Source organism: Hydractinia symbiolongicarpus, chromosome 12 (genome assembly GCF_029227915.1).
Source record: "Hydractinia symbiolongicarpus strain clone_291-10 chromosome 12, HSymV2.1, whole genome shotgun sequence".
Lineage (NCBI taxonomy): Eukaryota > Metazoa > Cnidaria > Hydrozoa > Anthoathecata > Hydractiniidae > Hydractinia > Hydractinia symbiolongicarpus.
The window spans coordinates 10940549-10965383 of NC_079886.1; the positions used below are offsets into that span (position 1 = coordinate 10940549).

At 33.0% G+C, this 24835-nt stretch overlaps 5 protein-coding genes across 5 annotated transcripts; 1 reads left to right on the plus strand and 4 right to left on the minus strand.

Annotated features, from left to right (window-relative positions):
* Positions 1–444: 444 nt before the first annotated feature.
* On the plus strand, positions 445–2507 carry LOC130622269 (homeobox protein DLX-6-like). The gene is made up of 3 exons (XM_057437710.1): positions 445–871; positions 1315–1518; positions 1628–2507. Exons 1-3 carry the CDS (start codon positions 592–594, stop codon positions 2005–2007), a joined length of 864 nt encoding a protein of 287 aa, XP_057293693.1. The 5' UTR covers positions 445–591; the 3' UTR covers positions 2008–2507.
* Positions 2508–5909: 3402 nt separating this feature from the next.
* On the minus strand, positions 5910–9590 carry LOC130622488 (protein SERAC1-like). Its single transcript, XM_057437943.1, has one exon. It carries the CDS (start codon positions 9552–9554, stop codon positions 7695–7697), a length of 1860 nt encoding a protein of 619 aa, XP_057293926.1. The 5' UTR covers positions 9555–9590; the 3' UTR covers positions 5910–7694.
* Positions 9591–12131: 2541 nt separating this feature from the next.
* LOC130622490 (probable cytosolic iron-sulfur protein assembly protein CIAO1 homolog) lies at positions 12132–13222 on the minus strand. The gene has a single exon (XM_057437945.1). The coding sequence runs from the start codon at positions 13157–13159 to the stop codon at positions 12152–12154; it is 1008 nt and encodes a 335-aa protein (XP_057293928.1). The 5' UTR covers positions 13160–13222; the 3' UTR covers positions 12132–12151.
* An 887-nt stretch (positions 13223–14109) lies between these two features.
* LOC130621243 (uncharacterized) lies at positions 14110–17379 on the minus strand. The gene is made up of 2 exons (XM_057436553.1): positions 14564–17379; positions 14110–14482 (listed from the first exon to the last, which is right to left on the minus strand). Exons 1-2 carry the CDS (start codon positions 17377–17379, stop codon positions 14110–14112), a joined length of 3189 nt encoding a protein of 1062 aa, XP_057292536.1.
* A 618-nt stretch (positions 17380–17997) lies between these two features.
* Positions 17998–24819, minus strand: LOC130622491 (cyanocobalamin reductase / alkylcobalamin dealkylase-like). Its single transcript, XM_057437946.1, has 2 exons — positions 24618–24819; positions 17998–19236 (listed from the first exon to the last, which is right to left on the minus strand). The coding sequence occupies exon 2, from the start codon at positions 19231–19233 to the stop codon at positions 18502–18504; it is 732 nt and encodes a 243-aa protein (XP_057293929.1). The 5' UTR covers positions 19234–19236; positions 24618–24819; the 3' UTR covers positions 17998–18501.
* Positions 24820–24835: the final 16 nt, after the last annotated feature.

The window sequence follows — 24835 nt, forward strand, 5'->3', positions numbered from 1 at the left end:
TTTTCGCTTTTCATCTTGTAGATACAACTAAAAAATGCACGAATGTAGGAATGCTATTTTTTGCGTAAAGTCACGGATGACGAAAATACTTCCTTTATAAAGACAAACTTTTTTTATAAACAAACCGCTTAGAGGCGGCGCATCGAAATTACTGAATCATCATTTTTTTTTGAAATTATACAGAAAGCAGGTAGAAAAATATCTTTTGATTTATTTTATTTTTTAAAATTAGTTTTCAAAATGTACAAAAGATTAAAAAAAAACCATCAAACATGAGCAATTTTGTGTTACTTGCGTAAGCCTTTCACTAAAGTCTTTGTTTTTTAATCAATACATCTTTACGTGGACGCAAGAATAATTAGTGAAAGTCAATTAACTATAGATTTAAAAAGCCATTGTTATGCAAATTAGGAGAGGTATTTAAAAACTAATCAACAACTCTACGGAGAACATAACTTCAGTTTATACATGATAGAATCACAGAAAGGTCACATTGTTAAATTCATATCATCGGAAAGAGAAATAAATTTGAAAGTTTATTAATATAACTGAAACAATTATTTTGTGCATTGAGAACATTTGTTTACAAATATGGTTGTTAGTACAGCAGCAACTGCGTCAGATGCGATATCAAGCGCTGCGATGACGATAAAAACCGACGCTATTCCGTCGCGTGGGTTTCCATCGCCAGCAATGAAGATACCACGGTTTGGAGGTTTCGAAGGAAAATACACGGATGCGTTTTCGGCTGGTTTGAATTTACCGTTTAACGCTATACCTCAGTTACCGCAGTTACCGTATTTACGACCAGTTTCTCCAACCAAACCAGATGATGAAAGAATTGGTGGATTTAGGTTAAAAAGCGAAGGAGGTAAGAAAAATATATTTTAATCACGTGATTTGTAAAAATTCAATTAAGTAAATAAAAGGATATTTCACGATAGGAAACGATACGATAGGAAACGATACGATAGCAAACGTGTATACCTACGTGTCTACTATAGGCTGGTATTTTTAAAGATAATAGTTGTGTGCTTGCAGACAAATAAACATTTGTTGCATTGTTTCATGAGCAATGCTAACTTAGGGTTTTCCTACAAGAGTAATTATCGAGGAATAATTATTAAGTTCAAACTTGCTGTTAATTGGCTTGTCCCATAAGAAATAAAAAAGTGTTAAAAAAATTCTGTTCAAACGATGCCGAGATTACTATTGTGCCATGTTTTTGATTTACCAAGAGGAATGAAATTTGTAAAATATTTTGTTTTGTTTCTATGATGCAAAAAAAGTAAAACTTGTTTTGTTTAATTTTAGAAGAGTCAACGATGACAAATATTGAAGATGACGATGATGATTTGAAATCCGACGAAAATAACAACAGCAAATCGAAATCTCTCGCAAATAATCGAAAGTCGCGTAAACCTAGAACGATATACAGCAGTTACCAGTTGCGCCTGCTCAATAAACGATTCGAAAGAACGCAATACCTAGCTCTTCCAGAGAGAGCAGAGCTCGCTGGTAAGAATTTTTCTATTTTGTATATATGTCCCTTCACACAAACATTAAGTTTAAAAAAACGTTATGAGTTTCTTTACCGTTAATCTTAAATGTTTTTTTTGTTACTTAGGTGAACTTGGTTTAACTCAAACCCAAGTAAAAATTTGGTTTCAAAACAAGCGTTCCAAGTTTAAGAAAATTGTCAAAGCTCATGGCGGGTCAATTCCAATCACGTCAGCAATCCATTCACCGTACACAACAGGAAACCGAGTCTCATTTCCAACTGCATGGGAAAACTTAAAATCACCGAGTACGATATCTCCAACTACAACAACGTCTAGTGGTTATCCTCCTAGCCACCCTTTAACGTCTTCAATATACGATAACATGTGGTTTCACCCAATGACTTCTAGCGGAGGACCTACTCCGTTTTCTTTTCCAAGTATGGACTTGCTTAGTCAAGCAGCAAATATGCAGGGCTATACGCCGGCTGCACATTCAGTTTTATAATATTTTCTTATTTTTTTTTAATTTACTTGTTAATACGTATTTTTTTTTGGTTGACCATCTATCGAGCATTCGCGTGTATTTCAAGTTTATGTTTTTTTTTACAACAGCAACCTTCTTTAAACTTGTTTCGTGCAGTTACTAACATTGTTCTAGCGTTCACTTCCTTTGTGTTTTTAAAGAAAAAATTTTATTTTATTTTATTTTTTTACACACGATAGCATTCTATAACCGCACACGAACATAAAAAATACTGCTTATTCATCTAAACTTCAAAATATTTGGAAGGAATAGTCGTAAACAATTTTTTTTTTCGTGTGTGCGATATATGACACGTTTTATTTTTAGTAGGATAAAGTTAGGAACAATTTATAAAAAGCACATGAGATGCTATCGAATTTATAATTAAAACAAAAGAGATTTTTTAAGCGCCTGTATATATGACTTGTACAAAATTCTAATTTTTAAGACCTGATGTTTGAGAATATTTGGATACATATAAAGCTGTTTTTTTTATTTGTTCACGTGACTGAATAAACCTAGTTTTCGATCTATTTATTCCAATGCAGGTATAGGGAGTCAACATTCGCCCAAATCATTTTCCCTCCCACGCTTTGAATACACTACATCGTTGTTGCGTGTAAAAGGACTGGGCACGATGTTGCAAAATATACAGATGCCAATTTTAATCTGCAGCGAAAGAAAATCTTTTCAAAGAATTTGAATCAGATTAATGGATATAGAGAATATAAGGATCTTTTTAAGTCTTTTATTAAGAATATATTTATCAATTTCACCCATTTTAAATGCTCTTTATCATGCATTGAGCAAAAAACATGAGAAAGTTATGTCAGCAGTCACTTGTCACAATTGATAATCCCACGCTAAAAACGTGAATGTTATTTTTTTTCAGTACATATATAGCACAAAAATAATAAACAAAACACCATTCCAACTGAATTAATAAGCAAGGCATAAATTTGGGTAAGAGAGGCAAATACGCGTGAAATTGTATTAGCTTCATTATCTTATCATTATTAGGTCGCATAAAACGAAGAAAGAGGCTGCTGTAAAGTGTACGTTACAACATTGCATTTATTTATATCTCACAAAAGGGTGTGTCTGCAAGCCCAGCCCATGTGTGAGTTTTTTTTAATAAGGATGTTCGTGTGTATAAATCTCAGTAAAAACTTTAATCAAATGAGCTAAAAAATCTTTCAATGCTCAGATTCATAATCTTGTAAATCTTATCTGATTAAAAGATGGATTATCTATTCTCCATCTTAAGTCTCTAGTTACCTAGCATCAATTTGTGACGCAAGTACATGTTTGTGACGTTAACTAATTTAGGACTGTTGAGGCAGAACAGGATGGTATCCGGAACGCGAGGACAGGACAAAAGTAGTTTGACTAATCCCACATTTATATAAAAAATATGGCATACGAACCCTCTTAGGCGGGATCCTTTTATCGTCGTAAGCGAACGAGAACCGCTGGATTACTGTCAGGTTAATATTTTGTCACATTAAGATAAAAATAATTTTTAGTGGTAACCAAGAACTTGTTGTTGTTGTGTTGCAAACCGATTTATGTGTTTCAAAATCGGATTCATTTGCGAATTAGTCATCTGGGGTTGTTGTTGTTATTGTTGTTGTATTGACGTTGAAGTTTATTTTTGGCATACCTGTTTCAAATTAATCACTTTTCATGTCTGCATGTCAGATGTAATTGTTATACAATTATAGAACAAGAAGAAGCGTGTAAAACACGGAGATAGAAAGGATAAGATGAAATTTTTTTAATAGGACCATCAAAAACTTAATAAATTTGACAGTTACTAGATAGAATCTAACTCACAATGCCCTTTTCTACGACGAATTTAAAAATAACCTACACCAGCGTGACCATTAATAAAATGAGAACAAAAGTTAGGATATTAAGGAGAATTAAGGAGGCAAATTGACATTTTTAAGGATATTTTGCTGCGAACGAGAGTTATACATAATATACAAAACATTGTGTAGCAACTTCCACTCGTATTTTGAGATAAATCGTTACGCAAAAGGAACTCGGAATCAAATTACCTAAAGTTAAACATTGCGAGAAAATCGTTCTACTTCTCAGCCGCAAAATTATATAACACCTTACCAATTGTGATTCGGAAGGAAAACTCTATCGTTATCTACAAGAAACTCCTGAAGAACTTTTATTCTAAATAAAAATAAACTTGTAAATATTTGAATTAATCTGTGACCTTCCCGTTACATTGATAGTTCAGCCTAATCCATGCATAGCCCAGTCTAATTGTCCATGCTGCTGGGAGTTCAGTATCCATTTTTTTTTTATTCAGTTCAACTTTTTCTTTTTTCTTCTTCTTTTTTCTTAACGCAGGACACAAATTAATAGCAGTATATACTTAAATACTGAATTGTAAATATCCTGGGTAAAAATTAATGAATAATAATAATAATATTAATAATAATAATAATTAAGAATTAAAATTAAGAAAAAAGGAGAAATTAAGGAGAATAGCTAAAATTTCTAAAAGTAAATTTAAGTAGTTTTAAGGAGATTTTATTTTCTAAGGTTATTTAAGGTATTTAAGGAGGAGTGGTCACCCTGTACACAATTAAAAACAAAAGAAAGGTAATTACGCCTCAAAATGCAATACCCTTTTTTATTGATTCTAAGGAAATATATGCAGTGCATGCAATTTTTATCTAATAACAACAGCTGGAACCAACGCTATTTTCTAATTATAATAAAGAGTTTTTGCAAGGTTCTAAGAATTGGACTTTAATTGGATGAAAGGAGGGAAGGTTGGGTGTGCGTCAAATTTAATCCGAAGATGTCAAAAGGAATTTGAGTTTTTAAATGGTCACACGTGTGAAAAAAAAGCATATGAAACAAGAGAACCTCATCTTCAGAAGGAGATTGGCGACATTATAGGGTTTAGGAGCCCTGATACGTTTTTCGAATTACGGGACGGGTCTAAGTAAATTTGATGTGAAAAAATAACTTGCTTATCTCCGTGAGGCAGCAACGTGGTTGTCGCTAGGGGGAGAACTTCTCCGATTCACAATACATGATACATAATTCATCACACATGAATTTATTTTACATGCTCCTAAATATCGAGATAACTTCAAGGTCAGTTATGATTATCGACTTCTGTTCATTACAAACGAAGTACTTATTAACACAACTTATAATTAAGAACGATGCTGTGATACAATCAAGTAGAATGATTGGAGCCAAGGAAAGGAAGTTCATGAACGTTTGAAATTTTTACGAGCACAATCATTTCATACATTTCGTTATCAGAATAGCTTTTTGTGTTCATTATTTACGTTTGCTCGATTGTGTCATGTAGAACATTTTGTCTCGGTTATACAAAAAGTGTTTTTAGGTGCCTTATTTCCAAAGTAAAGCCTCGCTGGCCTGAGAAGATATTGAACAAATTCACCAAATTTTGTGCACGAGAAATATTTTAGAAATTCTATTCGTGACGATTAACAGAAAGATTTTTTCCAACAAAAATTATTTTAACCTTATGGTAAAATCTTTTATGTCAAATGCACAAAAAAACAATATTTCCGTTTATAATTAACTATATACCTTCCGAGAAACTTACTGCTCGAAAAAATTGATGTTCAAATGCAAATTTTTCAGGACCCTACCTCCCTTAAATTTATTGTTTATCAAAAATAATCACATTTATTCTTTTTCTACAGGGGGGTGTATTTGGTCTCTCTTTTCTCTCTTTAACTCGAAAAGTAATTTTCTTTTTCTTGGCTTTCACGTGTAATGGAAAATTTAATAGTGCTAATTTAATTCAAGTAGTATTTAGGTATTTGTGCCAAGATTTATGTACACTATCTTAACAAAAGATTTACAGAATCTAATTACACCAAACCTCCTTAAACATCTTTGATTGCACGAAGCCCAAAAATTAAGAACAATACATTTTTTAACCAATCAGATATTAAAGGATACAAAACAGATTTAGTTAGAGAAGTTTTCCTCTTACAAATCGTAACTTCAATTTTATAAACATTAGTATACGACGCACCATAAATTAATCAACATATTTGGATAAATAATATAAAAATGAATATATACAATCTCTATGATACAAATGTAAAATTCTGAGTAATTTAATCAGAGAAACTTTTGAGTCCTTAAACTTGCAAATTTTTTTGGATAAACTTTCCTGAATCCACAAATTAATTGTGAGATCTGAAATTACAAAGTTTTAGAGATTTCGCGGCTTTTCTGATTCTGATATAGAAGACAAAGTAGTATATATTGTTAATGACAGATAACGGAAAATTAATTTTTAGGATGCATCCGTTTAAACTATCGTCGCTTTATATTTTACAAAAAATATAAATTTGTCGATGTGAAGGCATTTAAAACGCGGAATTCTTAAAAAAATTTTAGTGCATTAACTTTCGTCAATCAACGATTTCTAAAGTTTTACTGAACAAACTCTCGGAAACGGAAATGATCAAATTTTCGCAATAAGAGTGAAAAAGTTTCTGCAATCACAGAAGGCGAAACTAAAATTTTTTTCACAGCATGCACAGCTAATATTTTTACTGATTTACAAGATGGCCATGTTGTAATGTGATAGATCAGAAAGCTTCATGTTTACAAAAATCAGAGGCTGACTTTTCGTAGAATGTTATTTGGTACTATTTCAAAGGTCTCGAAAACGGTGTCGAAAACACTGATTAGTGAGTACAGCACAGTTTAGTTTATCCTGTTCATTATAAAACAAAATATCTTCATATATATATTAACATACAAATAATGCAACATTTTGAAACAATCTTTTTTAGAATTTCTATAATGGCAGAAAAATTAAAGACAAGATTGCAAACTCTCCTTTCCCACACGGTTATCAAAAAAGTCGTCTTGATTGGAATAATTTGTAACTTATGAATCCAATGGAACAATTTTTAACAAAATACCAAATTTGGAAGGTATTTCATCCCATATGATAGAATCATCTTATTTCGCACGTTTTTTATTTCATTGAAAATAAAGATGATAATAAGCGGCAGAAAACAAAAAATGTTAACACAATTCCTTTTGATTTTTACTTTCGCAATTTTTTCTTCTATTTTTCCTTGTTCAAAAAAACAAAAAAACAAAGGTGTGTAGCGATGTCCTGTATATCTGTGTTCACGTGAACACACGCTTTTTTTTAAGAAAGAGACTTTTCTTGTGTTAAAATTCATTCAAGTCTCATACGGCGACAAATGGCGGACCACATTATCCGAGTAATCAAACAGGTAAATTTATTCTTTCCAAGTAAATAGTCAACAAGCAACAGATAAACAACAGTCAAACCATTAAAATACACAAACTTAAGCAAAATCGAGCATCTGCCAAAATGTGTTTCTTATAAAAAAGTATGCACATGCGTTTAAAAAGATAGGAACACTTAACTGTGAAGACCACACAACAAAACAAGAGGTTAAACTAACAACAAAAATGACATCATCAAATAAATGTCTTTCCTGCTATTACCAACCTAGAGATTTCGCGTAGTAAAACCAAAGAAATGTTTTCTTTATTTAGCGCCCGGTGCTCTTTAACTATTTCCGTCGTTATGCTCAGCGCTAATTAGAGGAAAATGCTAGTCGTAAAACCAAATAAAACAACAAAAAACAAATAACCAATCAGTGGCCTTCTTTCGTAACAGTTTCCTTACTTCTTGCGGCATTCTTTACCATGGTAACGACTTCAGTATATCTTGGATCGTTCTTAAATGTTGGCTTGCAAACTTGCGAATGATTAGCGTCTAGAGGAATGTATCGACCATAGCCGACATTGGAAGAACTTTGTGGTACAACCATTGTTTTCATTTTCACCACAGGCAAGATCAACGGAAGTGTTTCGCCAAAGTCTACACATTTAATATTGAACTTTTCCCGAAGACAGTCAAAATCGGAATGCAATTCCTTCAATTTTGCGCTGTGTCCACTTAGCTCGTGTACTTCGACGGATGGAAATAAAATATACCTTGCTTTTTCAGATTTGGTTGCGATTGGTGATCCAAGATGGGGGACAGAGTAAAAAATAATCCCTTCCGTTAAAGATAGAATGTTGTCACATTGATTTTTCGTGAGCCCACTCCCTAATAGCAACAGCTTCTCCACAATAAGCCCACCCATTGAGTGTGCCACCCAAACAATAGGTTTATCACCCACGCCGCACTTTTTTAGATTTCTTTTTATATTTTCTGCTTGCACATCCAAGGAATATTTATCTTTTCCGATTGGACAGGACAGCAGCCAATCAGATATATACGACTCATATTGCACGCAGATAACACGCGCTTTTGGACAATCAACGCATAACCATTCTTTTGGCCAACAATATGTGTATTTCTCCTCTTTGCACGAGTCACTCTGTCGCCACGTATAAAACGTACTACCGTGTATTCCGTGAACAAATATAACATCTACGTCGGGAGTTTGATCGGTTCGACAGTCGGGATTAAGAATGTATATACCGTCAGGAGAAAGCTGGTAACTGTTAAATAATGCATCAAGGTTGTAAAGGATCCGGTTTGCAACTATTTTCAAAAACAACACATTGCTTTTTTTCCACTTCATCAACACAGGTAACAAGTCAACGTCTACTATTGCGGTACGATTATTTTCGTTACAAGCTAAATTGGCGATAATATTACCACAAGCTAGTAAAACATCGTTGTGTTCTTCAAATCGCAAAGTGATCTCCCTGACAATGCGTAATATTCGAAGTGAGAGTAACGGATTAGAAGCTACCAGCTCGTTGTTAGAATATCCTCGAAGGATCTTTAAATAAGTTCGAATGTTCTTTCGAAAGGGACAAGGATGTTCCAGTTTAGATAAATCAAGTGTATCTCTTTCAGTACAAAGGTCCACCATGGCATTGGGGAAGGGGTCATCGGGAAGCTTTTGGAAGACCAACTGTTCATAAAGCCAAGAAGAACAATCCTCATGTTCGTTTGGCACAAATGCTCTGATGTTATTCAAAATATCTTCCACGCTTTTCTTTAGTTCCAAGTCTGTTTCATCCGTGGTGACATATGATATCGCGTCATCGAAGGTACCATCTGGAAACCAATTGGATTGGATATCTTTACTTCGTGCTAAACCAATCAAAGTTGTGTAATCACATTTCTTTATGTAATCCTCCAAGACTGCATTGTCGGGAAATTGAACAGTGGATAAAAGTTTTACACCAAGTTGGTGTAAAAACATGGATTTACTGTTGGCAAGGTAAATCAAAAAAGACGTTATGTCCATTTGGTGGAACACAGGTGACACGGAGAACTGGCGACAGTATTGTATCAAGTACTCTTCGGTAAATTCGTATGCTCTTTTTGATTTCCACTGAAACCATTGCTGCACGTCTGAAATGTTTTTATTAACAACAGTTTCCATATCCGCACCAAGTGTACGTTGGTACTGGTACGTTAGATACGAAGACATGACACCAATGCCCATACTGATCAATTTGCAACTTGTTTTTAATCTTTGCAAAGCCATCTTATATTTGTTGTTACCTAGATGAAAAAGGCAATAGTAGCTAAATAGCATCAATTTTCATCATGGATTTAAATGATAGACACAAGCAAAGTAATTTTTATGTTGATAAAAGATACTCAAAATGAAACAAAAAGCAATAGTTTAGAACAAGCCCATTCAGACAAACAGGCTTATTCAGACAAACAGGTCTATTCAGACAAACAGGCCTATTCAGACAAACAGGCCTATTCAGACAAACAGGCCTATTCAGACAAACAGGCCTATTCAGACAAACAGGCCTATTCAGACAAACAGGCCTATTCAGACAAACAGGCCTATTCAGACAAACAGGCCTATTCAGACAAACAGGCCTATTCAGACAAACAGGCCTATTCAGACAAACAGGCCTATTCAGACAAACAGGCCTATTCAGACAAACAGGCCTATTCAGACAAACAGGCCTATTCAGACAAACAGGCCTATTCAGACAAACAGGCCTATTCAGACAAACAGGCCTATTCAGACAAACAGGCCTATTCAGACAAACCTATTTTTCCATCAAACCAATTTTTTCATGCGAATGCTACTAATACACTAACTAGATAGCGAAAAAAACGATGCTTACAGCCAGTCAAATCCACTTAAATATAAGATTGACAACAAATCTTAAATGGAAAATAAGAAAAAAATGAAGAACTCTGATAAAACACAGGAAAAGTTATGTTTATAACAAAACTCAGAAACATCTTTTAATGTGGTAGCACTTCCACTGAAGTTATTGAATTTTAAAGTAATTCTTTAAAAAACACTTTGTTAAGCATAATTTAAGAACAATGCATACAGCCAGTCAAATCCAAGTACATATTGTAACTTAGCTAACAACAACAACAATAACAACAACAATAACAACAACAGCAACAACAACAACAACAAAAACAACAGCAACAACAATAAATATTTTTGTCATAATTTCATTAACCTATTTTTTTATCCTCAGATTTTTAAAATATAATTACAATATTCAAAATTGAAATCTTTAAAACCACTGAAAAGATTTTTTTAACTTGAATATTATAGACTGATCAATTTTTTATTCATCCTGAAAAAAGCACTATCAAAGGAGAACTGTTGAGAAAATCATCACAAGTGGTTAAATTCATATAACTCCTGATTTTGCCAACACTTTTTACTAAAATATCTATTGCATTGCAGCTATTTTGCAGCAAAACTTCATACTTACTGTAACCTTCGGTTTTCCTAGATATGCAGATTTATAAACAAGCATGTTGAAAATACATGCTGTGATAAACAATATTTATTTTAAAAAAAAGATCTGAAAACATTACCAATATTTTAAATATAATTCTGTTGACTATTTAACCTGGGAATTACTGACATACCAAAGGAATTGCAAATATTGCCAACATTTTGTCAGTATTATATATTTAAAAACTTCTGGAAATCCTGTCGACCTTTTTTAACAACAACAACAACAACAAAAATTGAAGACTAGTCTTTAGGAAGCATAGGTCTCATACTATCACTGCTATCCCAAGCTCTTGTCTTCTCACTTTGAGCATCATTTTGGAAGACATCATTTTTAGCACCTTTGTAAAAGAACATGAAGTACATTAGAACACAAAAACATGCAGTTCCCACTAGAAGAGGTTTGGCTGATTTTTTTGGATTCGGATCATAACCAAATGTTTCATCAACTCTATGTTTTGCTGCTTTTGACGACGTATAAACAACTGCTCCATCTTTCCACTCATTTTTAGATTTACCACCAGCACAGCGTACAGTATTTCGAATTGGTGAAGACTTGATTCGTAAAATATTTAAAGACGGAATTAGTTTTCTCGCTGCAGAAAAACATCTGCAGGTGACTGTTGTCAGTGACATAATATCGTGTTTACATCTAAAATTAAAGCAAGCAGAAAATATGAAGAAAAAGATTTGTTCTGTGCAGTCCGTATCTGCCCACACTGCTCTCCACCTGAGTGTCACAACGACTAAAATTACAGCGCTGAAGTATGTTAACTTAAAAGCATAAAGTTTATAAGCATTTTTAGATTTAACATCTTAACCTATAAAAAAATGAAAACAATTGTAGTAAAGATTAACTTTATATCATTGCTTATAAAAATTTTTATATGCCTTTGTGACTAGTGCAAGTTTAAAAAAAGCTAAAAAAAAACATGTTAATTTCAAGAATAGAAATAGAGGTATTCGTATTTGCTGCCAAAAAATGTCACGTACATATTATAACAACAGCAGCAGAATTTCTTAGTATATAAGTCATGGTCTAAAGAATTTGATAACTTTTGAAAAAATAATACTTTTAAAAAAATCGCCAGAATTTATGTCATGTTAAAAAATACAGAACAGGGTGTGAAGGTTACATAATATTCTGATTATTTAGAAACTGTATAAAAAGATGTCCCGGCTTTCTCTGATTTCAGATTTTTACAGATTGTCATTGTCAGCTTTAAATTCTTATAAAAGGTTAATCTGATGCTAAAAAAAAAGGTCTCTTACCTTAAAGGTATTGCTACATTTTAAAAACTTAGGTACAAAATAAAATAAAATAGTCAAAAAACAAAAAAAAAACATCTATTTCATAAATCATCATTTTTAAACTTCCAAATTTTTACATTCATATCGTCAGAACAAGAAACTAATAAAGAGGAATCTATTGGATTCCACTTCACACAGTTTACATCTTGTATATGAGCTTGATCTAAGCTAACTACCATTTTATAACATTGTTTGTTCTTACTACTTAACTCCAAGTCCTCTTTGAATATCTTAATAGAATCGTCACCACCAGCAGATGCAATAAGACCTGAATGATGACACCAGTCAACATCATACACAGGCCTAGTGTGGTATCCTGACAATGTGCAGACACATTTCCATGTTGGATCATTGCCTGTAGTGATAATCCCATCTGGATTATTTGGGTGATAGCATTGCCATATTTTTAAATTATGGTCATCTGACGCAGAAATGATACGGTCACCTGTTTTATCAAAAGAAATAGACCAAATAGTTGATGTGTGACCAGTTAATGTATCATAACATGTCCAATCATCATCATCCTCTTTGTAAACATTTATAGTGTCATCGTAACTACATGATGCCAACACATCAACATGTGGATGCCATTTTACTTTTTTCACATCTTGAGTATGTTTATTCATAACGCTGGCACATTCAAAATCATCATCATCCACTTCCCACACCCAAACGCTTTTATCACGACTGCAGCTTGCTAAGTACGACCCTGATATACTCCATGCAACAGATTTTACTTCGTTCTCATGACCCTCTAGCGTAGCAATGCATTCAAACTCACCTTCTCGGCGGTCCCAAATAGAAATTGTAGAATCAAAGCTTGCTGCTGCTATAAAATTACCACAAGGAGACCAAGATATTGATCGAACAGTACGATTATGCTGATCTGACAATGTAGACTTACAGACCCACTTTTCTCCTTCCTTGGCCCAAATTTTTATACATCTATCACCACCACAACTTGCAAGTAAGGTACCTTTCGGGTTCCAATCTACACACCAAACACGTTCTAGATGTGCATCTAAAGTTTGTAATAGTTGTAATGACATTTTGCATTTTACGATATTTTTGAAACTGAGAATGAATACTAAAAAAAGAACAATGGTTAAAAATACACAAATCATAATCAGCATTTTTCAATAAGTACTTCAGACTGTGTGTAAGCCCTCACCTAAGTTTCTTTATTGAGAGGGCTTTTAGGCATAACAGGTATGTAATGAAATAGGGTATACCTTGGTAAACGGTCACCTGCCTACTTCTAATTTCACAAGTAAGTAGGTTTATACATAGTTAGATACGAAAGATAAAAATTCAAACTTTGCTTCATTAAAAGTCGTTTTAAGTAAAGAGATTGCATAGAAAAAAATTACACACAACAACTGTAACTGCATGTTAGGTCAGCCTGCAAAATTGCTGTTGTCGTTTTATTTTACATCAGCAACACACTGCCAAGGTTGTTCAGGTAAAAAATTTTGATGTTAATACAACATTATTGATTTGCCCCAAAACACTGTTAACAAGTTCTCAAGTAATTTTTTGTCACAAAAAGTTACATAAGACATAAAAAAATACATAAATAAAAATGTAATATCCTGAAAAATAAATATTACAAAAATAAGAACGAACAAGAAAAACATATAATTGAAATACCTAGCATATTATTTTTCCTTTTGTTTGTGCATAAAGTATGATAGATAGATAGATAGATATTTTATTTATCAATAGCAGTTATATATATACAATTAAAATTAAAAGAAAATAAATATAAAGAAAAAGAAAATAAATATCATAATTAGTCAGGGTAACAAAATTAAAATATATAATGCTATTGAAGGGAGACCATACCTAATAGCATAAAGCTAAGGCAAAGGGTATGGCCACCCTTGGACAATTACAGTAAACGATACGAGACGCACAAAACAACACACACATAAAAGTGGGTCAAATGATAAACAACCAAGCGGGAAACAAATGGCCAAGTCTGACAATTCAGGAAGGATTAGTAAGAGGAAACAAAGTACTTTTTCAGATCACTTCTAAGATTAAAATAATCAAGGGAGACAAATTTTCTAGTCATTAAAGACTGCAATTTATTCCAGGAATTAATGGCATTAAATCTAATTGAGTTTTTACCAAAAGAAATAGTATTAAAGGTAGGGAGATTGATCAAACCAATTTTCTCTGCCCGAGTGCCTTGAGCATGGGTGAAGTCAACCGCAAATGTATTAAGGATAGAAGCAGGCAATTTTTCATGAAATAGTTTATGTAAAAATAGAATATTGTGACATTTGACAATATCAGAGAATTTGAGGAGCTCAAGATTACCATACAGGTGACTGGATGATGCTCTTCGAGATTCAAAAGACATGAGTCTAATAGCAAAATTTTGCAAAACAGTAATACGATTAACATCAAGACTGTTTGGCTGACCCCAAATTTGATTACAATATTGCAAGTGTGAATGAAAAATGGCATAGTAAACTAGAATAAGAACATTTAAAGGCACAAAGTGACGAAGTTTAGCTAAAGCTCCATTGGGCCTCTTGAGCTTGGCAACAGTATCATTGATCTGAGACTTCCAGCTTAAATCAGAATCTAATAGAACACCAAGATATTTAATACAATTACTAGGTATAAGCCTTTTACCATTGATAAAAAGCCTAAAATCGTAATTAAGAGGTTTCCGTGTATGTTTAAAAACAATGTACTCAGTCTTACTAGCATTAAGAGAAATTTTATTGGCATTGAGCCAATGGCAAAGAAGCTTGAGGTCAAAATTCATTTGTTTGGCCAGTTGTTTCAAAGATTTACTGAAGTTTAAGAGATTGGTGTCATCAGCAAAGTGATGCACCAAAGAAAAATTAATTGAACAATGCAGGTCGTTAATATAAATTAAAAATAAAAGAGGTCCTAAAACAGAGCCCTGAGGGACACCATGCCTGATAAGATTACTAGTTGATATATTTCCATTGATGGATACAAACTGTTGACGTCCTGTTAAGTAAGACTTAAATAGTGAGAGTGGGGTACCACGAATTCCATAGTGAAAAAGCTTTTTAAGCAAAATTTCATGATCAACCGTATCAAAAGCCTTTTGAAGATCAATGAACACTCCACATGCATAATTTCCTTTATCAAGAGCATCCATAATTTTTTGAGAGATGTTCAGAAGTGTTTGAGAAGTCGAGTAATTTTTCCTAAAGCCAAATTGATGCTTGTAGAGGGCGTTGTTTGCTTCGAGAAAACCATACACTCGTTTGTATATGATTTTTTCATATATTTTATCAATATTTGAGAGTAAGGATATAGGTCGGTAATTTGTTAATTCTAATTTGGACCCTTTTTTATAAATAGGGATGGTCTTGGCAGTTTTTAGGTTTGTAGGAAAAATACCAGTTGTGAAAGACAAATTAATAAGTTTTGAAAGTGGTATAGATAATTCAGATTTAACAAGAGTTAAAATATGGGCAGGAATACTGAATGGCCCAGAAGATTTACCAGGGTCAAGGGAAGAAATGCAATGCAGAACTTCTAAATCATCAGTTGGTGAAAGAAACATCGAATTAGAAGTAGAATTTTTTAGAAAAGAGGAGAAATGTTTTCGAGTGAACGGGATATTCATTCTGATGTTATCTGCAATTGAAGCAAAGTAATCATTAAAAGAATTAGCAATTGTCACTGGATCAGTTACAACAGAGTTATTAATGTTCATACAGGTGGGAGAAGCAGAAACAGAAGAACGAACAGAAATAATATTTTTAACCCCTTTCCAAATATTGCCAATATTTTTTTGGTTATTGCTAAAATATTTATTGAGGAAATTACTCTTACTCATTCTACATAGAGATACAATTTTGTTGCGGTACTTTTTAAAACTCTCTAGCAAGGAAGACTTTAAAATTGGATCTTTCTCTCTTAAAAAGCATTTATGCAGATGGTCTCTTTTGATTATTGAGGTAAGGATACCATTAGTAATCCAAGGATTGGATTTTTTTTTTCTTTTTTTGTTGCATGTTTTTTTTAGAGGAGCATGATTGACCAATAGACTGTTGATACAATTGTAAAAATTGTTAAACGATAAGTTGGGATCATCTACATTCAATTGTAGGATATCATCCCAATTTTTATTGTGAAGTTCGGTGAGAAAGTCATTGTGATGAAATTTCTTCCAATCATGAACAAATATATCATCAGAGGTGTGCAAAGGATTGATTGCAGACAAGTTTTTTAAGACTAAGAACTGAGGGAAATGGTCAGATATTGAACTTATAATATTACCAGACACAGTGTCCCACTTGGCTGAACTAAAATAAATATTATCAATAATCGTGCTAGAAACTTCAGTAACTCTTGTGGGAAGAATTATATGCGGGAGTAAGTTAAATTGCGAAGTAATATCGATGTAATCGGACACTTCTTTGACTGTTTCAGACTTTAGAAGGTCAATATTAAAGTCTCCAAGGAGGAAGATAGACTTGTTATCTGAAGACGCTTTCTCAAGAAGAGGCAATAAAAAATGATTGTTGAACTCATCAACAGACATCGAGGGATGTCTGTAGATGCATCCAACAATCATGTTTCTATCTTTGGCCCGTATAATTTCAATGAATTTAGATTCAAGCTCCTTGCTTTTATATGCAAGAGTATCCAGGTCGGGACGTTCAATAAATTGCAAGTGATTAGGGATGTACAAAAGAGCACCACCCTTTTCACCTTCAGTAGGTGTGTGCGTGAAGGAATAACCCGATAGATCGCAGTTAATAGGTGGGATTTTAGTCTGGAATTTGGTCTCAGTGATACCAATAACACTGAAGTCATGCCCAAGTTGACCTAACAGAATCTTTAGTTCATCAATATGTTTAGACAGAGAGGCGATATTCATATGAAAAAGGGAGAATTTATCAGAATTAACTTGAAGGGCAGAGAATTCAATTGGATCGTAATATTTGCAGTTGACACCACCCATGGTTTCAGGATGGGGGACCTCGTTGATTTCAATAGAGTTGAGCTGGGAGAGAAACCTTTTCATTTCCATAGAGGAAAGACTCTTGTCATAAACTAAGGGGGGAGTTGTTGAGCCAAAGGGGAGAATTTTGTTGATACATTTACAACAGAACCAAAGTTCATCAGAGTTTTGGAGAGATATATAATCATCAGCATTGAGACCATTGCATTTAATATGAATCCAGAATTTACAAATATCACACTGAATAGCCTTATGATTTGAATTAACAGACTTTCCACAGACACCACACGGAAAATTTATCATTTTTAAGTGAACACACAGAACATAAAAATATCACACAAAAATTATCAACAAGCCTATAGAAACAAGATAATCACGTATGAGAGCAGACGAAAACAAGCAGGAAATGACACAACACACAAAATGACAATGGGATGTGTCAAAAGATGTGTTTAGCGTTTCAAAAGCTAGACAAGATGATAAACTATATGACTACAAAACACAGGCCAGGTCATGAGTTTTTTCTATGATGTGTGGTGCAAAACACACCTAAAATAAGCTATATCAATATCCTGCACCTAAATCTTCTTAGATGCATGATATTAGGCTTTATAATTTCAATTTTTAGCATTTTTAGTATAGCATAGTAATGGTAAATTACTAGTGACTATTGTTTATTTTTGTTGTGTACTATTTTGTTGCTTTTCTAATTTACCATTATTTGATAACGGTACATTAAAGTTCACTGCTCATATAGCTTGTTCTAAAACATACCTCCTTCCCCAAAATAGTCTTGTTTGGTGCACAAAGAAAGAAGTCTTATGTTTAATTTGTTGGCGACTGGACATTAAATAAAATAGGAGATTTGCATGGTGTATCTAATTTGACAAGGTTGATTGTGCAGCCAAACGTTATAGTAGGAGGACTGAAAGGCATAACCTGGCCTGAGACACGATAAATAAATACTTATATGCTAAATAATTTCCGTTTTTGTAACTACTTGTTATTTATCATGGTCTTATACTCAATTCGATCTACAGGTTTCAATTGAAAATACCTTTTACGAACATTTGAATATTCTTCCACTAGAGACTAACTAGAGAAAAACTATACCAACCAACATATCTTTTCTTAGCAGCTTTTAAAATACTGGAAAAAGCTCTTCATAAAGTAAGACAACGTATTATAATACCATTAAAAAAACAAATCAACTGTCAATTCTCTGTGACTGCTAATATCACATCCTCCAATAGCTTCATAGTTGATTTACAGACATTTGTATTTGATAAACAATTAACTCGTACTATATGTCCTGCGTATAAGAAATATACAAATCCCGTTTGACATGTTAATAAATATAAAAGAATAACAAAATTACTCGAATAAATGCGTAAATAAGAGCTTTATAGTTAATTTTTTTATAATCTAAAATAATTTGCTATTTATCATAGTCTTAATCAACTTCATTCGATCAGCAGGTTTGGTTTGAAAATATCTTATTTGAACTGCAGAATATCTTTCTGAAGGAGATGATACATCGCGAAATGTCCACTCCTTCCAATGAAAATTATAACCATCCAATACTTGAATCTTTTCCTTATTACTTAAAAAATCTCTAGGATATACTTTTGGAATATTTGAACAAAGAACATCTTTAAAAATTATAATACCACGAAATGCAAACCAGCCACCATATTCTGGGTGAATACTAACGCCATATATCTTTTTTTCGCCCCATGGTTGATTTAACACATCAGTTTTTTGATAATAATATGCAGCACCTGCTACATGGCCAGCTGTTTGCACCAAAACTTTTGGCCTTCTTGTTGGGTGCAAATCATAGTCATGAATTATATCAATATCATGTTGCAAAGAATCTTTCAAACAGTTCAAGGTGGACGACAAGCATTGATCTAAAGGGTCTTTTACATCATTACAGTCAATATGGTTTAAGTATGGCAAAAATCCCTTCTCAAAGAAAGATGGCAAACTGATAATGCAAAATGCAACAGTGCTTTCAGAGTATGGCAAATGAAATATATTTTTAACTTGTTCGTTATACCATCCAATACAAAAAGGATAAAATTCCAACCCTTTCTTTGCAGCTTTTGCTTTTAATGCTTCTTTGATTTCTTCAACAGTTTTTAGATCAGACATAACCTGAGTAATACAAATATCTTTTTAATGCAAACTGTAAAAAACATGAATTTAAGTTTAAATATGTTAGTGATTTATATGACTATATTTTATAAGATTTGCACAATCAATAAGACTTTTGACTACCTACTTTATCAGAATCTCTCTTTTTTCTAAGTTACTATTTTCTCTATATTTTATCATTCCTAATCCACCAGTTGTGTTTTTGTTTCGCATTTTCAACAACTCGTTTTAGAACATATAGCTAGTATGAAAGCCAGTTCATAACATAGTATGTTTCACAAAACTATTAGAAAGAGAATTATAGAAGAGATCAAGTAGTTGTAGTAAAAGCTAGCACATATAAATTTTAATTACCTATATAAAATTATCTGGTTAAGGTAGTAATAATTAAATAGAACTCAAGAAAAAAATAAATGTCTTTAGAAAACACCCACAAATTTTTCTTAATTTTTCTTGAAATGGAGAAAATTTAAACATGACCATAGCTCCAACAACCTGTATTAGTGTAAAACGCACGTGCAAAGGATGTTACGCGTGCGATACGAGCTCCAAGGTTAATCTTTGTTGCGCATTCATTGTGCGGTAGAAAAGTGGGGGACGTTTGGAATCGTGAACCCCAAACACGATGGTCGAACGTCTACGTATAGCGACTCTCTCAATCTTAACTTCCAATTTTGCATGTCCGAAATAGTATGCACGACTATACTATCATTTTCTTAAATTTATTGTTTATTTTTCAGGTCATCACAAGCAAATAGGCAAAAATATGCTTCGCTTGGGTTTCGTTTTTAAAATTGTTTGAATAAAAATAACAAAAAACTCAATTAAATTCAGACCTGCTATGGTTTTTAATTGTTTTGTCAAATTAAGAAATTATCTACAATTAAATCCATGATAAAATGTCAGTTCCGCCTGTTAGTGCAGTTTTGCAACCTTGCCCCATCTGTTCTCTGTCGGCATTCAACTCCGGGTTAGTTAAGAACCGCAAGTCTGGATTTCTTGTGTAAGACCTGGTTACCAACGGCAAAGGGGCCAGGAAAAAGAGATTTATGTCTACCTAGTTCTTGTAACTCAGTCAGGAGTCGGTGAATTAGCTCGGATGGCCAGGTTGGCTATGAATAGGCTCGCTTGTTGATTAAAAGGACCAGGACTATTCAATAATTCCGACCAAACTGAAAATGTGGTGGACATTTTGTCTGACGAGTCTGCAAAAATTATTTCGAGGGCTGCCATAGCACACTACAAAATGGATTTTAAAGGTTGATATTCAAAACTCAATATTTATTTTTCAGGTGTGCGCTTAATCACATGCCTGAAACGATTAAGGCGTGTGCCAAGGCGTGCGTGTGCACTTGCGATCACACGCCTCTCCTAAAAAGCCTGATAATAACCAAATACATGCCAACAAAACAACTATATTTAGACAGATGATTCAAATCTTCATTTCTCACTGCGAGCATATGTTCTTGAACACGCTGCTTGAATTTTCTTTTTTTTTTCACCTATATATATACTGCAGACACTGCAGCTTAGTGGTTATAACTCTCACACTACAGATGAAATATTCTTTAATCAGCCAGCTTCAGGAAAAAGAATGAGTTTTTATTTTGCCTGCTTGATAAAGTGCAACCTAAATTTGGTGGGCTATGAGAAAATAAGGTGTGGATGAGTGGCTAGTTAAGATGGTACAGTCTATGTAAAGCAATGCTAGAAGTCGGAACAGGATTAACGATTCACTTAGTGATGAATTTAGTGTAAAAGTTAGTGTACATCAAGTACTTAGTCCTTTGTTGTTTGTTTCAGCCAAAAAAGAACTGTCAATGGAGTTATTATTGTATGCAGATGATTTGGTTCTCGTAGCGGAATCAAAGAAAAAATTAATTGAGAAGTTTAAGAACTGGAAGAAAGTACTAGAACAGTAAAGGCCAGGGCAAATCGAGGCAACTTTTTGAGCAACATTACCGTCAATTTTGTTGATGAACATGTTGACTCGATTTGCTATGGTTATCAACATGTTGATGAAAAAAAAACTTCTAAAAAATGTTGATCAACATTTATTAACTTTTTTATAAATGTTGATCAACATGGTTGATGAGTTTTGTACATTGCTACGATTTGCTATAGCCATAAACATTTTTGGCAACATTTTTCAGTATTTTTAAATCAATTAATTGCAAGTTGATCCTGCAACTACCACTGCTAATAAACAAAAAATTAAATGGAAGAATGAATTAGTGGAGAAACTGATTAACCTGTATGAAGTAAAATATGTTTAAATGAGTTTTAATCCATCCTCATCATTCTAATTCACTCATAATTTCTAGTATCCTCAGCGATTAGCTCCTGGACGAGGTTAGTATAGAATCGTTCCTCTTTCCTTCTTTGAATACATTTTCTGGTTGGGCCTCGCTTTTTGATCGTCATTTATTACCAATGCCAGCAATAAACATACTGCAGCTTCCTTCTCTGCCATTTTGAAAAAAGAGAATGGTATATATCAATTAAATAACCAGGAAAAAATAAATAAATAAATAAATAAACAAAAAACAAACAATAAACAAAACAAAACAAAAACTGAAAACAAAACAACACACATTGACACACACAGAACCAACACATTGACACACAAAACACGCACACATGACCCTAGTGTAATGACAAAAGTTTTAAACAATTGGCGCAAAATAAGCAGTTTAAGAAATAAGGAACTATTGTTGGGTATAAGATTGTAAAAAAAATCAGTTGCTTTAATCTTTAAAGAATTAGATGATAAATCGAGGAAGGATAAGTTGAAATGTTGGATAAACTTGTTCCATAATTAAATGGATTGAAAGCGAATTGAATTTAAACCGTAGGATACCATTTGAACAGAAGGAACACTTATAAGACCATTACTATATCCACGAATACCATATAGTTAACAGAAAAATCAAAATCAAAAGTTTTAATGACAGAGAATGGAAGTGTGTTTAAAGTAATTTTTTTAAGAAATAGGACATTATGAAGGTGGACATAATCAGGAAATTTCAAGATTTTAAGGTGGGAGAAAAGTGGATTAGCATGAGAACGAGGATGTGAAAAAGTAATAATACGTAAGGCCTGTTTTTTAAGAGTTAAAATTGTATTAATTAAGGAAGAAATGGCCTGACCCGAAAATCTGGCAACAATATGAAAGATGGGAATGAAAAAGTGCAAAATAAACTTGACAAAGAGTAATTCTGGTGACATAATGGTGCAGTATAGATAAAGTTTAAAGTTTAGAATTAATTAAATTAATATGAGATCGCCAGGAAAGGTCAGAATCGAGTAAAATACCTAAATATTTAATCATGACACTAGAATTATAATACGTTCATAATAATACGTAATTTATTATAATAGGGGCACTTGGAAAGAATGGAGGGGGATAATTGGGTAAGAAAGTGTAGAGACTTTAGTTCCTGGGGCAAAGCTCAGAGGCAGACCGAGAAAGACTTGGCAGGAGGTTATAAGGACAGAATTGATACAGAGGAAGTTGAGTTTAGATCTAACACATCTACATCACATTGGAAGAGGGTCATTAATATATCCTGTCCAAACCATGCTAGGAAAACAGACACTAAGATGAGAATGGTGACTGGGGTTTGATTCCCCTTGACAGTGATTCAAATATGGGTGAGTGAATCTATCTCTCTTAAGTAATGAAAAATTGTGTAAGTCTTCAGCCATAAATAAGTATCAATAATAAAACACTTGGTTAAAAAACAATTTATTTTCACGAATAATCTTTTACTTGATAATGTAAATTATAGATTACGAAAAGCTTCATGAAAATAAATTTTTATTTAACCAAGTGTTATATTAATTATTGATAATGAAAAATTGCAATAGTTTTAGAAGACCGACTTTCCTTGATCTTATTCTGACATACAACATGCTATTAAATTTAAGAAAGCATGGTAACTATAGCTAGCTGCAGTAAACACAAACAGGCACCACAGAAAAGTTTAGAATAAAGTGAATTAATGTGTACTTATAGCAAAGAGATTGTATCCAATTCAGAAGACTGTCACAAAAGTCTGAGATATTTTACTCATTTCAGAAATTTTCATCTCAGAATTTGGAGTGTCTCTAAAAGTCTTTAGAAAAAGAATTGCTCTCTGAAATAAAGATTTCATTTTTGAACCCAATTATAATTGTCTCAAAATGGCACAGAATGGAGTTTTGAGAGACAGAGCAAATGCTTCAGATACACGTAAACAGAAAATTATCCTTCACAAAACAAATTGGAATGAAATTTAATTGACTCCTTCAATTGGTTAAAATTTGCTAGCTATTATCTATATTTCCAAATGTAAAACTTGTTGTTGTTGTTTTCCAGAACTAGTGGCAATAAAATGTACTTTTTGACAATAACCTTCAAGGTGTTAATTGAAAGCACGGGTAATCCTATTGGAATAGTATTTAGGCTAGTGGTTGGGTAGCTGATTTTAATATTCAAGGCATATAATTTTGTAAATATACATTATATATTCAATTTGACTCCAATATGATGGCTCTTAGCTCAGTAAAACATACAAAATTATCGCCAATTAACGTAGCTCCACCATATTTAGCATTCACCTTTGCCAAAATTTGCATTTGCAAAACTGAGCCCGATAGAAATTAACCGCTTGAGGCGGGTTCATACTTCATTCGATGTAGCGACCATTTATTTTTAGTACACTAAATCATTTTCTCTCATTCGCCAGCATTAGTGTCATAGTAGTTGGAATAAGTACAACTACCACGGTGAATTGGAATTTATTAACCAATTATAGATTTTGAAATACAATTTTAAAACAATCTTTATATAGAATTTTAAAATGAAAATAAGGTTGATGAGAAAGAAAAGTTTAACTTTTAGTGTCCCGCATTTAATGTAAACATTGAATATCTTATTAAGTATAATATTGAAAAGTGCTAAATGTGCTGCAAAATAGAGTAAAGTTACTAACTAGGTTATTTATTTCAGGTTTCGTGCACACTACAAAACTTTATATGGAATTCTTGCACAACAACTTTTGGGCACACATAACTTATCCCCAGGGGTTATTGGAATCTAAGCCATTTAACAACGGGTTGCCAGTAGACATGATCAAAGAAATCCAGTAAAACAAAGAAACTTATGTGGAAATTTCTGTAGCTAGCTATTATAGCTAGATGGATTCCTTTGTTTTTTACATTTTCAGTTGTAAGCTCTTTTGGCTTTGGTATCTGTGTAGAGCAGGAAAAAAAGATGGGACCCTAGCTAGGTGAAGCAAAGTTATTTTTAATACATTGTTAGGACTTATGAATTCAAATAAATCAGAAGGCATCAATCTATATAGCTAGCTAGCTACACTCGATAATAGTTTATATACCTTAAACGATGTTTCTATGCAAGAAGAAATCGACAGGAAAACACCTTATAGCATCTTTTTTCTGCCACGCAAATGCACGGAATCCACGGAAACTATATCCGCAAAATCGTTTGTTGTTCTAGCTAGCTATTTCTTGCAAAATTTGCAACAGCTTCAAAATAACCTAGTTACTAGCTAGCTCATAAAGACGTCAAATGCCTGCATATGGCCGTTTGTTT